This window comes from Oncorhynchus clarkii, chromosome 17 (genome assembly GCF_045791955.1).
Source record: "Oncorhynchus clarkii lewisi isolate Uvic-CL-2024 chromosome 17, UVic_Ocla_1.0, whole genome shotgun sequence".
NCBI classification, from domain to species: domain Eukaryota; kingdom Metazoa; phylum Chordata; class Actinopteri; order Salmoniformes; family Salmonidae; genus Oncorhynchus; species Oncorhynchus clarkii.
The window spans coordinates 34,425,740-34,442,035 of record NC_092163.1 but is presented as its reverse complement, the minus strand read 5'-3'; the positions used below and the strand labels follow the sequence as shown (position 1 = coordinate 34,442,035).

General features: G+C 42.5%; 1 protein-coding gene across 4 annotated transcripts; it reads right to left on the bottom strand.

Moving 5' to 3' along the window:
• Nucleotides 1-201: 201 nt before the first annotated feature.
• Nucleotides 202-15,058, bottom strand: LOC139370730 (probable peptidyl-tRNA hydrolase 2). Of its 4 annotated transcripts, none has more exons than XM_071110392.1 (8): nt 14,631-15,045; nt 12,737-12,906; nt 10,953-11,075; nt 10,654-10,725; nt 10,476-10,550; nt 10,020-10,117; nt 9,657-9,771; nt 202-2,021 (listed from the first exon to the last, which is right to left on the bottom strand). In XM_071110392.1, the coding sequence occupies exons 2-8, from the start codon at nt 12,851-12,853 to the stop codon at nt 1,935-1,937; spliced, it is 687 nt and encodes a 228-aa protein (XP_070966493.1). In that variant the 5' UTR covers nt 12,854-12,906; nt 14,631-15,045; the 3' UTR covers nt 202-1,934. The 4 variants fall into 4 exon arrangements, with proteins under 4 accessions (XP_070966493.1, XP_070966491.1, XP_070966494.1 ...); XM_071110390.1 differs by lacking the exon at nt 14,631-15,045 and adding an exon at nt 13,085-14,526; XM_071110393.1 differs by lacking the exon at nt 12,737-12,906 and having other exon boundaries at nt 14,631-15,058.
• Nucleotides 15,059-16,296: the final 1,238 nt, after the last annotated feature.

The window sequence follows — 16,296 nt, the reverse complement described above, 5'->3', positions numbered from 1 at the left end:
AGCAACCGTTCCAGATAGAGTGCCTTCGCCAATATTTCTATTGTTAATACGATGAACAGGCTACAAACGTGGCAGGGCACAACTTCCAACATTAATAGTTTTAATACAATAAACGAAACAGCAAAGGAATTGTGTGCCATATGATATTGTGTTGGGGTAGAAATGTTCACATAAAACATAAGTGTTATACGGATCACGTCATTTCTAATTGTCTCCTAGGTTTTAATATGAACAAATGCTTGTAACACAGGAAGGTATCAAAGCCCTAACACATTAACATGGATGCAGCTATGGGGTTTTGCATGGTCTCGAATACAAATAATATAAAAACATTTCATTTGAGTGACTGTTAGATGCAAGTCATGTCATATATATATGCCTTTTCCATATTTACTAAGACTTCAGAGCCATTTATGGTCCCAAATGGAATCTCATGCCCACAAAATATAATTTATTTTATAGTAATGAACAAAGAGCTGTTTTAACAGAAACATACAATATATCCTAGGTATCGGTTAGTCAAATGTTGAAGACTGAGTGCAAGAATCAATCATTCTTTAAGCAGTCCTTAACAAATGTTAACCTGTATTTGCTACGCCATCTTAAACTGTATGTACCGGTTTGGTAAAAAACTAATTGCGCAACCATTTAGCTAGCTAGCTACAGTGTGCTAACACATTTACCCTCAAAGCAGTTACACAAATATTTCACTTGTGTAAACTATTATCCATAATAGTCAGCTAAAGTACATGCGCTTAGGCACTGTGCAAATCCTATTAACCAAATACAGTGTTATTTCTACCAAGTCCCCAGTCAAGGAATTATAACTCATTGAGCCTCAAGTCGACCTTACCCCCCCCTTTTTTTTTGCAAGAACAGAAAAATAAAATAAATGTAAAATACACCACAGAAATTATGTAACAAAGTCCAACAGTGATTGTGCGAAATGTGGAGGATGGCACACCCATAGCGACTGATAGACTTCTAGCGGCCAAAAGCCTGTAGCATGGGCAGTACCATTGAGGGCTTCCATGTTTCCACCATTTGGAAGTAGTCCAAGTAGTCAACTGGGTGGGGATTCCTATGGGTTCTAGCCTCAATGGCACTGCCCATGCTGTCAAAATGCTATAATGGCACAGATAAAGATGAGCCCTTTATCTCAATGGGCACACATTATATATGGCCTAAGCAGATGCACATAAATGCAATGGATGGACATTTGACATCAGTATGTAGTGTTATAGATTCTAAGGGACATGGTCTTGGGGAGAGAATGTATACATATACACCTTCATTTTATACATCAAATAAATAGTAAAGGTATCAGTAAAGCACTCTTCCCCAGCAGTATCCTAAAGGATCTAAAAGGATATTACAATTACATATTTCGCTCCTTGAATTTATTACAACAGTATTTAACAAATCACCAAAAGACAAGGTTCTATCCTTGATTTTTTTTCAAACGCTAAAATCATATCTTAAATTGGGAGATGGAATTAAGATTGTCATGGACTTACACCTTTATAAAAATTGGATATGATGCTCTCATATAGTAATGGACTTTCCCTTAACTAGCAAAACTCCATAATCAAAAAAAGATACAAGTAGACACTAAAAGTTGTTCAAACTGCCTTCAACATGGTCAGTTCGGGGAACCAGTCCCTTCCTCTCAATCTAAGCAGCTGTGTACATCTCTTCTCCAGTCAGTGGATCAGACAGGAAACAAGAAGAAAAATGGCTGAGTGTGTTCGACTTGGTGGTTGGGTCATGTCTGGTTGTTTCTTTTTTCCTGTTTTTTGTTTCATTACGTTGTTGTTATGCGCTTGCATGTTGAGACCCTTTTGCTGTTAGGGGATGCTGCCCTCTGCTGGTTGCCCCAGTGGCAGCACATGGCCCTGTACATGGCCCTGCACCTCCACAGCCGGTTAAGTCCCTCAGAGCAGCTTCAGACTTCCAGTGACGTTGTTCACCATATCCTCTTCCCCAACGATGGCCAGGATGGTGCGCGAGCCAGCTTCCACCTGGCAAAAGAGCAGGTCATAGAATTTAGACTAGCATCCTTGTGGGTAGGAGGTACTAAGAATAGGTTGTAACAACAAAAGTATGTGGGAAGGCAGGGAAGACTAGGCATTCATTTAAATCTCAAGAGAGAACCCCTTAATATTAATTGATGCAGATTGTTTTTTATGTTGAATTGCATTTCCACCCCCCCCCCCCCCCCCCCTTGTCCTGTACAGAACTTGTGAGCCCCAAATTTGCTGTATTGTCTTTTGCAGTGCCTTAAATTCACACCCCTTGACTTTTTCCACATTGTTCTGTTACAGCCTGAATTTAAAATTGACTGGACTACACACAATACCCCATCTCATAAAATGGCGCCGACAGAGGGGGCTGCCGTGCTTCTAGCTCTTAGGAAACTTTGCAGATTTTTAAAATGTATTATTTCTACCATTAGCCCAGAAAATGTGTTATTACATACAGTCGGGAAGAACTATTGGATATCAGAGCGGCGGTAACTCACCAGCACTATGACCAGGAATTACGATTTTCCCAAAGCGGATCCTTTGTTCACACCCCCCAGGGCAAATGAACTGATTCCAGAGGCCGACCCAAAAACACAGCCGGCGGAGGTACCCGCAGTGGTCTTCTAGTCCGACGTACGAGGCGTGCACAACACCCACTGCTTCTCGAGCATATTACTCGCTATTGTTCAGTCTCTGGATAATAAAGTTAACGAGTTCAGGGCGAGGGTTTCTTTCCAGAGAGACATCACAGAAACATGGCTCTCTCGGGATATACTGTCTGAGTCGGTCCAGCCAGTTGGGTTCTCAGTTCATTGCATAGACAGGAATAAATCTCTCTCCGGGAAGGAGGGCGGGGGTGCATGTTTCATGATTAACAACTCATGGTGTGATAACATACAGGAACTCAAGTCCTTTTGTTTACCCGACCTAGAATAACTTACAATCAAATGCTATTATCTTCCAAGAGAATTCTCTTCTGTTATAGCGGTGTTTTGGGCTTCTGAGTGGCGCAGCGGTCTAAGGCACTGCATCTAAGTGCTAGAGACGTCACTACATACCCTGGTTCGATTCCAGGCTGTATCACAACCGGCCGTGATTGGGAGTCCCATAAGGCGGCGCACAATTGGCCCAGCGTTAGGGTTTGGCCGGGGTAGGTCATCGTTGTAAATAAGAATTTGTTCTTAACCGACTTGCCTAGTTAAATAAAGCTTAAATAAAAAATAAAATAAGTCACAGCAGTATATACCCCCCACTCAAGCCTATACCACGACGGCCCTCAAAGAACTTCACTGGACTTTATGCAAACTGGAAACCACATTTCCTGAGGCTGCATTTATTGTAGCTGGGGATTTTAAAGCCAATTTGAGAAAAAAGCTACCGAAGTTCTAACACACAGACTGTAGTACTTGCACTGCTAAAACACTCGACCACTGCCACTCCAACTTCCGGGATGCCCTACAGGGCCCTCCCTCTCCCTCCTTTCGGCAAATCTGACCACGACTCCATTTTGCTCCTCCCTTCCTATAGGCAGAAACTCAAGCAGGAAGTACCCGTGCTAAGGACTATTTAATGCTGGTCTGACCAATCAGAAACCACGCTTCAAGATTGTTTTGATCACGCGGACTGTTCCGGGTAGCTTCCGAGAATAATATTGACAAATATTCCAATACGGTGACTGAGTTTATCAGGAAGTGTATAGGAGATGTTGTACCCACCGACTATTAAAACCTACCCAAACCAGAAACCATGGATAGATGGCAGCATTTAAGCAAAACTGAAAGCGCAAACCAAATCAAATGTATTTATATAGCCCTTCATGCATCAGCTGATACCTCAAAGTGCTGTACAGAAACCCAGCCTAAAACCCCAAACAGCAAGCAATGCAGGTGTTGAAGCACATTGGCTAGGAAAAACTAGAAAGGCCAAAACCTAGGAAGAAACCTAGAGAGAAACCAGGCTATGAGGGGTGGCCAGTCCTCTTCTGGCTGTGCCGGGTGGAGATTATAACAGAACATGGCCAAGATGTTCAAATGTTCATAAATGACCAGCATGGTCAAATAATAAGTCTGGGACAGGTAGCATGTTCGGTGAACAGGTCAGGATTCCATAGCCGCAGGCAGAACAGTTGAAACTGGAGCAGCAGCACGGTCAGGTGGACTGGGGACAGCATTTAACCATGGCAAGGTGACTGGGAATATGGCAGAACACAAACAGTGTAGTTTTCCCACCGCAAGGCAATCAAATATGCAAAACGTCAGTATAGACGAAGCGGCGTCGCAATTCAACGACTCAGACACGAGATGTGGCAAGGTCAACAGACAATATCAGACTACAAAAGGGAAACCAGCCAAGTCGCAGACACCAAATTCTTGCTTCCGGACAAGCTAAAAACCTTTGCCCGCTTTGAGGAGAACAGTGCCACTGACGCGACTCACTACCAACGACTGTTGGCTCTCCTTTGCCATGGCCGACGTGAGTAAGACATTTAAGCTTGTTAACCCTCGCACGGCTGCTGGCCCAGACGCCATCCCTAGCCACGTCCTCAGAGCATGCGCAGACCAGCTGGCTTGTGTGTTTACGGACATATTCAATCTCTCCCTATCCCAGTCTGCTGTCCCCACATGCTTCAAGATGGCCACCATTGTCCCTTTACCCAAGAAAGCAAAGGTAACTGAACTAAATGACTATCGCCCCATAGCACTCACTTCTGTCATCATGAAGTGCTTTGAGAGACTAGTCAAGGATCATATCACCTCTACCTTACCTGTCACTCTAGACATTTCAATTTCCTTACCGCCCCAATAGAACCACAGACGATCCAATCGCCATTGCACTTCCCTATCCCATCTTGACAAGAGGAATACCTATGTAAGAATGCTGTTCACTGACTACAGCTCAGCATTTAACACCGTAGTACCCTCCAAGCTCATCATGAAGTTCGAGGCCCTGGATCTGAACTCTGCCCTGTGTCTAACTGGGTCCTGGACTTCCTGACTGGCCACCCCCATGTGGTGAAGGTAGAAAACACCACCTCCACTTTGCTGATCCTCAACACTGGGGCCCCCAGAAGGGTGTGTCCTGTACTCCCTGTTCACCAATGACTGCGTAGCCAAGCACGCCTCCAACTCAATCATCAAGTTTGCAGATGACACTACAGTGGTAGGCTTGATCACAAACAATGAGACAGCCTACATGAAGGAGGTGAGGGCTCAGAGTGTGATGCCAGGAAAATAACCTCCTTCAACATCAACAAAACAAATGATTGTGGACTTCAGGAAGCAGCAAAGGGAACACCCCCCTATCCACATCGATGGGACCGCAGTGGAGAAGGTGGAAAGCTTCAAGTTCCCCGGCGTACACGTCACTGACAAACTGAAATGGTCCACCCACACAGACAGTGTGGTGAAGATGGCACAACAGTGTCTCTTCAACCTCAGGAGGCTGAAGAAATTTGACGTGGCACCTAAAACCCACAAACATTTACAGATGCACAATTGAGAGCATTCCTATCAGGCTGTATCACCACCTGGAACGGCAACTGCACCGACAGCAACCGCAGGGCTCTCCAGAGGGTGGTGGGTCTGCCCAACGCATCATCGGAGGCAAACTACCTGCCCTCCAGGACACCTACAGCACCCAATGTCACAGGAAGGCCAAAAAGATCAAGGATAACAAACCACCCGAGCCACTGCCTGTTCACCCCTCTATCATCCAGAAGGCGAGGTCAGTACAGGTGCATCAAAGCTGGGACCGAGAGACTGAAAAACAGCGTCTATCTCGAGGCCATCAGACTGTTCAATTGGCATCACTAGCACAGAGGCTGCTGCCCTATTATACATAGACTTGAAATCACAGGCCACTTTAATAATGTTTACATATTTAGCATTACTCATCTCATATGTATATACTGTATTCTATTCTTCTGTATCTTAGTCTATGCCGCTCTGACATTGCTCGTTCATATATTTAAATATTCTAAATTCCATTCCTTTACTTAGATGTGTGTGTATTCGGTGTATGTTGTGAAATTGTTAGCCATTACTTGTTAGATATCACTACATTGCCGGAGCTAGAAACACAAGCATTTCGCTACAGCCACAATAACATCTGCTAAACACATGTATGTGACCAATAAAATTTGATGACAAAGTGGAATTATGTTTAGACATTTTTACAAATGAAAAGCTGAAACTAGTCAGTAAGTATTCAACCCCTTTGTTATGGCAAGCCTAAATAAAGTTCAGGAGTAGAAATTTGCTTAACAAGTCACATAAATTGCATGGACTCACTGTGTGCGATAGTGTTTAACAATTTGAATGACTACCTCATCTCTGTACCCCAGACATACAATTATATGTAAGGTCCCTCAGTCAAGCAGTGAATTTCAAACAGATTCAACCATGAAGACCAGGGAGGTTTTCCAATGCCTCGCAAACGGCACCTATGGGTAGATGGATCAAAATTTTAAAAAGCAGACATTGAATATCCCTTTGAAGTTATTAAATTACACTTTGGATGGTGTGTCACTACAAATATACAGGCGTCCTCTTCCTAACTCAAGTTGCTGGAGAGGAAGGCACTTTAATGGCTGTGATAGAAGAAAACTGAGAATAGATCAATAACATTGTAGTTACTCCACAATACTAATCTAAATGACAAAAGTGAAGAGGGAACGCTGAATATAATTTTTTTGTCTTCTCCAAAACATGCATCCTGTTTGCAATAAGGTATTAAATTAAAATTGCAAAAAACATGGGCAAGAAATGAACTTTATGTCCGGAGTACCACTTCATATTTTCAAGCATGGTGGTGGCTGAATCATGTTATGAGTATGCTCATCGGAGAGGTTTTTTGGGGGGGATAAAAAGAAACTGAATCGAGCTAAGCACAGGCAAAATCCTAGAGGAAAACCTGGTTGTCTGCTTTCCAACAGCCACTGGGAGACAAATTCATCTTTCAGCAGGACAATAACCTAAAACACAAGGCCAAATATACACTGGAGTTGCTTACCAAGACAACATTGAATGTTCAATGTGGCCTAGTTAGTTTTGAGTAAAAATCTATGGCAAGACATGACAATGGCTGTCTAGCAATGATCAACGACCAACTTGAGAGCTTGAAGAACTTTTCAAATAATGCAAATAGTGTACAATCCAGGTGTTAAAAGTTTTTAGAGACTTTCTGGGAAAGACTCAAGAGCTATAATCGCTGCCAAAGTTGATTCTAAAATGTATTGACTCATGGGTGTAAATGAGATATTCCTGCATTTCATTTTCAATAAATTTGCAAACATTTCTAAAAACATGTTTTCAATTTGTCATTGTGGGGAATTGTGAGTAGATGGGTGAGAAAATAAATATTTTTGAATTCAGGCTATAACAAAATGTGGAATACGTCAAGGGGTATGAATACTTTCTGTAGGCACTCTTATTTATGTACCCCCGTCTAATCCCATTTTATAATACCAAAAGGTAAATTAAAAATGTTGGTTACAAAAAAGTTATTGCACATTTAGCAGGCTATGATGTGAAATAGGCCATTATAAGTGCTTTCTTTCATTAGGTATCGTTAAGGCAGTCTTGTGTGCTTATCAATGCACACTAGAGGTCGACCGGTTAATCGGAATGGCCAATTAATTAGGGCCGATTTCAAGTTTTCATAACAATCGGAAATCGGTATTTTTGGGCTCTGATTTGCCAATTATTATTATTTATTTATTATACCTTTATTTAACTAGGCAAGTCAGTTAAGAACACATTCTTATTTTCAATGACGGCCTAGGAACGGTGGGTTAACTGCCTCGTTCAGGGGCAGATTGACAGATTTGTACCTTGTCAGCTCGGGAGTACAATCTTGCAACCTTACAGTTAACTAGTCCAACGCAATAACGACCTGCCTCCCTCTCGTTGCACTCCACAAGGAGAATGCCTGTTATGCGAATGCAGTAAGCCAAGTTAAGTTGCTAGCTAGCATTAAACTTATCTTATAAAAAACAATCATTCATAATCACTAGTTAACTACACATGGTTGATGATATTGCTAGATATTATCTAGCGTGTCCTGCGTTGCATATAATCTGACTGAGCATACAAGTCTCTAAGTATCTGACTGAGCAGTGGTAGGCAGAAGCAGGAGCGTAAACATTCATTCAAACAGCACTTTCATGCGTTTTGCCAGCAGCTCTTCGTTGTGCTTCAAGCATTGCGCTGTTTACGACTTCAAGCCTATCAACTCCCGAGATGAGGCTGGTGTAACCGAAGTGAAATGGCTAGCTAGTTAGTGCGCGCTAATAGCATTTCAAACGTCACTCGCTCTGAGCCTTCTAGTAGTTGTTCCCCTTGCTCTGCATGGGTAACGCTGCTTCGATGGTGGCTGTTGTCGTTGTGTTGCTGGTTCGAGCCCAGGGAGGAGCGAAGTGAAGGACGGAAGCTATACTGTTACACTGGCAATACTAAAGTGCCTATAAGAACATCTAATAGTCAATGGTTAATGAAATACAAATGGTATAGAGGGAAATAGTCCTATAATTCCTATAATAACTACAACCAAAACGTCTTACCTGGGAATATTGAAGACTCATGTTAAAAGGAACCGCCAGCTTTCATATGTTCTCATGTTCTGAGCAAGGAACTGAAACGTTAGCTTTCTTACATAGCACATATTGCACTTTTACTTTCTTCTCCAACACTTTGTTTTTGCATTATTTAAACCAAATTGAACATGTTTCATTATTTACTTGAGGCTAAATTGATTTTATTTATGTATTATATTAAGTTAAAATAAGTGTTCATTCAGTAGTGTTGTAATTGTCGTTATTACAAACATTAATATATATATATATATATTTTGGTCCTCCAATAATCGGTATCGGCGTTGAAAAATCATAATCGGTCGACCTCTAATGCACACAGCGCCTTGTCCCCCACTCCTAAGGATAAAACAATTGTATAATGTCATACATTAGTTTTACACAGTACATTTCAACGCAGTACATTTCAAATGCACGCTGTCATTACTAAATATGTAATGTGATAGGTATTTTAGTTTTTTTTACACACAAACAACTTGATTAATTAAATATTTAATCGGTCATCTTTGATGACACAATGTTCACAAGAGGGAACGAATCGGATTTCATTGGTCCTCAACTCATGTCTCAGACACTTCATAAATGGAGTTATCCCCTAGTTAGCATGCCCCGGAGCAGGTTAGTTCTGAAGCATTTGTTGCCATATACATTTACCTGGCTATACGGTGAGCCTCTTTTGTGGTACCGGTTGTCCCAAGTTGAACTCAGAGTTGACCAAAGTTATCTCGCCAACTCCTCAAACCAGATGGGTATACTACGTTCAAACTCAATACTTATCATAATGACTGTGCGTACCCCTGAAAGCAGACACTATAGTGTTACGTGGAAACATAATGGCTTCCACGTAACACAGCAGGTGCTGCTGTGGAGCCCCAATGCTGGTGCATGTGTCTGTAAGCAGGAGCTACTATAACCACAAAACCGTCATGGTGGGGTTGTGGGCCTGTAAGCAGGTGCAGCAGTGCTACCATAGAGCCGTAATAGTGGCGCATTGGGTCTGTAACTAGGTCCTGAAACCGTTGCTGTGTAGCCGCACGTCTCACCTGGGTGCGTCCGGCGTCCTGGACCAGATACGTGGGAAGGCTAAGGCTCATTGCCAGGGCCTGCAGCTCCAAAAGGTGAGCCATGTTGGTCCCCTGCAACACCACCTTCTTCGCCCTGCACACCACAAACACACAGATATCCTGCTGTGGCAAACATCGACAGCAGGTTGAACCGGCACATAGAACAGCCAGATAGTGGTATTGCCATTATCAGATGTCATTATGGCGTTATAAAAGTGTCTGGCGTTCTTTACCTGATCAGATCCAATTTGTTCGACAGTGTGGAGTCTCAAGTAACACATATGATTATGGTATTGCTCCAGTAAAGCACTAATTTAAAAAATAGTCCAGTCAGTTCCTTACCCGCCATGGTCCCACTTCCAGGCCATCTCCCTCCAGCTGTTCTTCTCCTGCAGGGCCTGGTAAAGCCCTACGGCCGCATGGCCCACCTGCGCAGCCACCTACACAACACACACTTTAAGAGTAAGCAGAATTTTTTAAATGTTTTAAAAGTTTCATGTATTAGCTTTGAGTGTGAGGTGTGACTCTCATTTTAAAAAACAACCGGGGCAAACTGGGCCTTTGTGCTTCTGGTTGGAACAAACTACACCACAACAAGCACACTAGCCAGACAAAATCTATCATATCTAGCTATGTAATGTATCTTTGTAATGTTTTTGCACCATGTCATTTAGGGACCACAATGGCAATAAGTCTGACTGTGATATTCCTGTCACGCGTTTACAATGCATGCATTGGTTTTCTTAAAAACTGGCAAATAAAATCAAAACACATTCCAACCCTTGTCTTCAAACTGACCTTTCCCACACCCATGGCCAGGTCCATGTTCACCACAAACACCATCTTGAACATGAGGTCGTCGTCTCCTTCTTCCTGAGGGGACGAGAGAGAGACAGTCAGGGTGGGCTCAGACACAATACAGGAGAGGTAATGTACCAACGTGTACCTGTGCGGACTAAGGCTATCTCGTGGGTACCTCATTCTCCAGCTTGTTAAAGTAGTACATGGCAGCCTCCTCAGCAGACACATTTCGTGTGTGCAAGAGTGCCTGCGGGAGGGAGAAACATAGAAAATGGCAGACAATGTTGGATGGATTAGACATGTCAATCATAGCTATGGTATTCTTTACAGTCATTATGGATGCCTTAGTAAGTAGATACATATAAATATTGCATTAGAAAATGTAAACGCAAAACCAAGAAAAAATTGACATAATATACTGCAGATCATATCTCAGGAAATGCAAGAGAACCTGTATACAGTAAATTAACCCACCTGCTTGGCAGCCTCCTCTGGGATGTCCAGCTCCCGAAGCTGCTGTAGGTACACAGAGTTGACCTCCTGAGAGCCAGAGTCTGGACCTGTCTGTTGGTCGGAGGGCTCCATAGTTAGCTGGAGCTAGTTGGATTACAGATTAGTTTGGTGCAGCATTCAAAAAACACTCAACATATACACCTTAGCGTAGTTCTCCACAAGCTGTGTCAATTCATTTAAAAGACTAGCACCATGATGTTAAATTATTAACTTTTGGTGCCTCTATTTCCAGTTCAACAAGGCTTGAGGCACAGCCAGAGAACCATGATGCATTATCATCCTAGTAGACTAGCCATCAGGGTTATTCTCATCCTAGTAGACAGGGCATTCTCATCCTAGTAGACTAGCCATCAGGGTTATGCTCATCCTAGTAGACAGGGCATTCTCATCCTAGTAGACTAGCCATCAGGGTTATGCTCATCCTAGTAGACTAGCCATCAGGGCTAGGGTTGGAAACTTTCCAGTAAATGTCCAGAATTTCAGAAATGTTCCATGAATTTTGCTCAAATTCATACAAAGTTAGCTTATAACAGTAAACCTTTTTTTTGTGAGATACACAAGGCAATTCTAGGTCTTATGGCATATTTTGGTTAAACTATCTCCAATTCAATGGAATTGCAACCCTCGGGCACACAGTGCATTCTTCCATCACATGTGCAGCTGATTCTCAAGATCTTGCACACTAATGAGATGCTATTGAGCCCACACTACTACACTGTACACTGAGCCAAGGACTACATGCTTTCTGTTAAGTTGTGATAGCAATACTAGGTGGGGTGAATATATTTAATATGACATACATTATTTTTTTGTTAACTAGTAAATAGTAGCCTACAGCAAAGTGTGTTTAAATCATTTCTATCTTGTTAACAATTTATGCTAGTTAGTTTTTGCTACCATGTGGGGTTTAGCTTGCTTGAGCCTGCTGAGGAATGTTAATTCACCTGTTTCCATACATGTTTAATTTTAAAACATTTATCTTACAAAAGGAGTTGTTTAATCTAACTGCTTAACTATTCATCTGTTCATGGAATTGTATTTGGGTATTTTTACATTTTTTCCCCCTAATATTTACAGGAAAATGCCACAGGCACCATCTGATGTGTGGAGACATTTCACTGCAGCTAATGAAGGAAAAGCTGTGTACATTTCCAAATACTGTGCCAAATCATATGTGAAGAATGCAAAAAAGATGCAGAATCACCTGGCCAAGTACATAAAGTTCCCTCAGCACTCACAACAAGCAAACTGACAAAAGTCCCTCTACTTCTATTCGAGGTGAACATTATGAATCAGACATCTTATCGATAGCAACAGCTCATGGTCCTCCTGGAATCAGACGTTTTTTTTTACTCAATGGAGGATTGTAGTCAGAGAAATGCAGATGAATGTCTTACTCGAGCTGTGTATGCAACTGGTTCACAGCTGATGCACACAGGCAATGTGTATTGGAAGAGATTTCTTTAAGTTTCTTGCCACATATACACCCCTCCAACCAGACATGCTTTATCTACTCATTTGCTGGATGCAGAGTTCAACAGAGTTCAAGTGAAGGTCAAGCAAATCATAGAGAAAGCAGACTGTATTGCAATCATCTGATGGGTGGTCAAATGTTCATGGGCAAGAAATAATTAACCACATCATCTCCACCCCTCAACCAGTGTCCTACAATAGCACAGACACAAGGGACAACAGACACCACCTGTCTCTACATTGCAGATGAGCTGAAGGCAGTCATCAATTACCTTGGACCACAGATGGTATTTGCACTGGTGACAGACAATGCTGCGAACATGAAGGCTGCTTGGTCTAAAGTGGAGGAGTCCTACCCTCACATCACACCCATTGGCTGTGCTGCTCATGCATTGAATCTGCTCCTCAAGGACATCATGGCACTGAAAACAATGGATAGACTCTACAAGAGAACCAAGTAAATGGTTAGGTATGTGAAGGGTCATCAAGTTATAGCAGCAATTTACCTCACCAAGCAAACTGAGCAGAATAAGAGCACCACTTAGAAGCGGCCCAGCAACACCCGTTGGGGTGGTGTTGTCATCATGTTTGACAGTCTCCTGGGGGGGAAGGAGTCTCACCAAGAAATGGCCACATCAGTCTGCCGATATGGACAGCCCCATCAAGAGGATCCTCCTGGATGATGTATTTGGGGAGAGAGTGGTAAGCAGCCTGAAACCTATAGCAGTAGCCATTGCACGAATTGAGGGAGACAATGCCATTCTGTGATGTTCAGACTCTGCTTGAAGATGTAAGAGAAGAAATCCGTACTGCATTGCCCACTTCACTGTTGCTCCATGCAGAGGAAACTGTAGTTCTAAAATACATGAAAAAGCGTGAAGACTTCTGCCTGAAGCCCATACACGCCGCAGCGTACATGTTGGTCCCCAAGTATGCTGGCAAGAGCATCCTGTCTGGTGCAGAGATCAACAGGGCCTATGGTGTCATCACTACCGTGTCTCGCCACCTTGGCCTGGATGAGGGCAAGGTTCTTGTCTGGAGAAGTACACTTCCAAGCAAGGGCTTTGGGATGGAGATGCAATATGGCAGTCGTGCCAACATATCTCATCAGCCACCTTGTTGCCTCCATCATCCTCCAAATCCCACCAACATCAGCTGCCTCAGAGCGCAACTGTTCCTTGTTTGGGAACACACACACACCAAAGCACACAACAGGCTGACAAATACATCCCAGGTGAAGAGTCAACTCATTTAATTAAAGTTCAACTCGGGAACTAAATTATAATTTTTTCTATTGGAAGGATTTAATAATTTGCAATTATATCTATCTCCATATGATATGGTAAATATATCCAATGCTAAAAACATCACATTTAAATTGTATTAATATTAATGTGCATATATTTTCGTTAATTCACACGGAATATCCCCCAAAATGTGCAACCCTAATCAGGGCATCCTCATCCAAGTAGACTAGCCATCGGGGCATTCTCATACTGATGGCAGCCCTGATGGCTAGTCTCTTGACGACTAACTAGCCATGTGTTTCACTAACTAACTTTAGTGAACTGATATCATAGCTACCTAGCAACCTAAATCAAAAAGGATGTAGTTAGCCAGATATCAGTGGTCTACAGCTAGCCAGCTAACTAGCTACGTTGAGGAAGCTAACATAGCTAGGTAACGGTAGCTTTCTAGATACAACGCACGCAACTAACGTTCGTTGGTTAGCCAATTAACGTTACCGACAGAGAAGAGCAAGTCGTGTCTAACGTTATAGCCAGCTATCTAGCTAGTTACTCATATAATGGAACGAAATAGCTAATTATATCGCTTACAAATTGGCAGTTCGATTGTGGGATGACATCTAACTAGTTAGCCAACGGTTATCACAAGACACCGAGATGAAATAGAAAACAAACCGTAACGTTAGCCAACCAACCAAATTGGCTACAGTATCTAGTAGCATGCACTGTAACAATAATATTATTGAACAGCACGCATTAACTAATAGCTGATTGCATTTCTACATTGTAACTAAACATCGTTATATTTTAGCTAGTTACCTAACATGCATTTGTTCGCTATGTATTATTTTTTCCTGCAAATTCTGGCAAACCAACGTTAGCTAGTTTACAGTGTAAAAATTGCGCCAGCCACACCTACCTGCGCTGCCTAAATAGCGTGTTAGCTATAATCCCCGTGAATTAGTGGGATGGGAGTGCAAATTTGAAAACCACTATTCACGCAGTCCTTTCACTACGACGAAGCCAGGTTGTTGACTGCAGATGACTTGTTCATTCAAAAATGGGCGTGTTGTGGTTTTCCCTCTTTACACCATTTTGAGAACGGTTCGTTTCCCGAGAGAAAGAGGCAAAGCGAGAGGGTTCACTCCGCCCAAAATCTGTCACCAAAATAAGACCACGAAGTGAGCGATTTTTGTATGTGGGGGTCATTGAATGTCGAACTTGCTCAACCAAAGATGTACTTGCTACGTGAGATTTATTCGATCGAATATAAGCTTCGTAATGGTTAGGTTTTTATAAATGCACTGGTGAGTTGACGCACGTGGCATTTTGGCAAAAACGTTATCTGAGTTGTGCCCATAGAGAATGATATAGAGGTCTCTAGTGGCCAAAGGGCCGTATTTGCGGACTACATCCAAATTGGCGCCACCTACTGGGTGGGGTAAAAACTGATACTTAAACGAATAAAATAAAACACTCGTATTATTCTCAAAAAACAAAAGTCAATGTACTCAGATTCCTACACAGCCTCTGGGGCCTGAAAGGGTGAAGCATCTTCAGACAGTATTCCATGCAATGTTCCAGCTGTAAAATCCTGGAGATCCAAGAACCTTTTAGCCACTTTCACAATGATTTCCAGTTTCTTCTGTTAGTTTGTCCTGTGCAATACACAAAACATAATCAACCTTCGCGATTAGTGTTTCAGGAGCTCTCAACTGGCTGACATCCAGACTGTTGGGAAGACATGAGTAGACTGTTGGGGCGGCAGGGTAGCCTAGTGGTTAGAGCGTTGGACTAGGTAACCGTCATTCTGTCGTTCATCCCCTGAACAGGCAGTTTACCCACTGTTCCTAGGCTGTCATTGAAAATAAGAATTTGTTCTTAACTCACTTGCCTAGTTAAATAAAGGTAAAAAAATATTTTAAAAAAAATCCACTGCCATAGCTTCATCATCTCTACTCGCTGCTTCGACAATTGTCACTGCCTCTGCATAGGAGACCTTCGACAGTCCTGATCTTTCCTACTTTGACCTCCTTCACCCTAACAGGGCACTAGGGGAACTCTGGAACGTGATTCCCATCACAATTGCAACACCTTGCATCCCCAGACTCTTCAACAATGATATTCAGTTTGCAGACACATGGCCAAACGTTTATATAGAAGACTTTTGTACATAAGCTCGCACAACATGGGTTGGGAGAAATTCTTCATCAAACATCAATGACAAAGAAAGGCTTTCCTTTCCATTCGACGTGAATCAGATGATAAACAAAATGTTAGAATTTCTGGGCAGCACCATTTAGAGTTTCAACCATTTTAATGAATTCAACTGGGTCGGACTTCCAACTTCATTGGCTCATCCCTCCTGGTGACCCGGTTGGAGTCATGTCATCAGGAGGGATCAGCCAATCGTGAAGAAGAAATTTGAGATTTCCTCAATGGCACTATATGGTTGTGCCTGTTGTTCACTAGCAGGCCTAGAAAGACATCTGAGCGGAGTTCACACTTTCGTTTGTCAGGGAAAACATAAGACAGATTGAAAATACTGTATCCCTGAAAACCGGATGTTAGCATTTCCGGCTGAC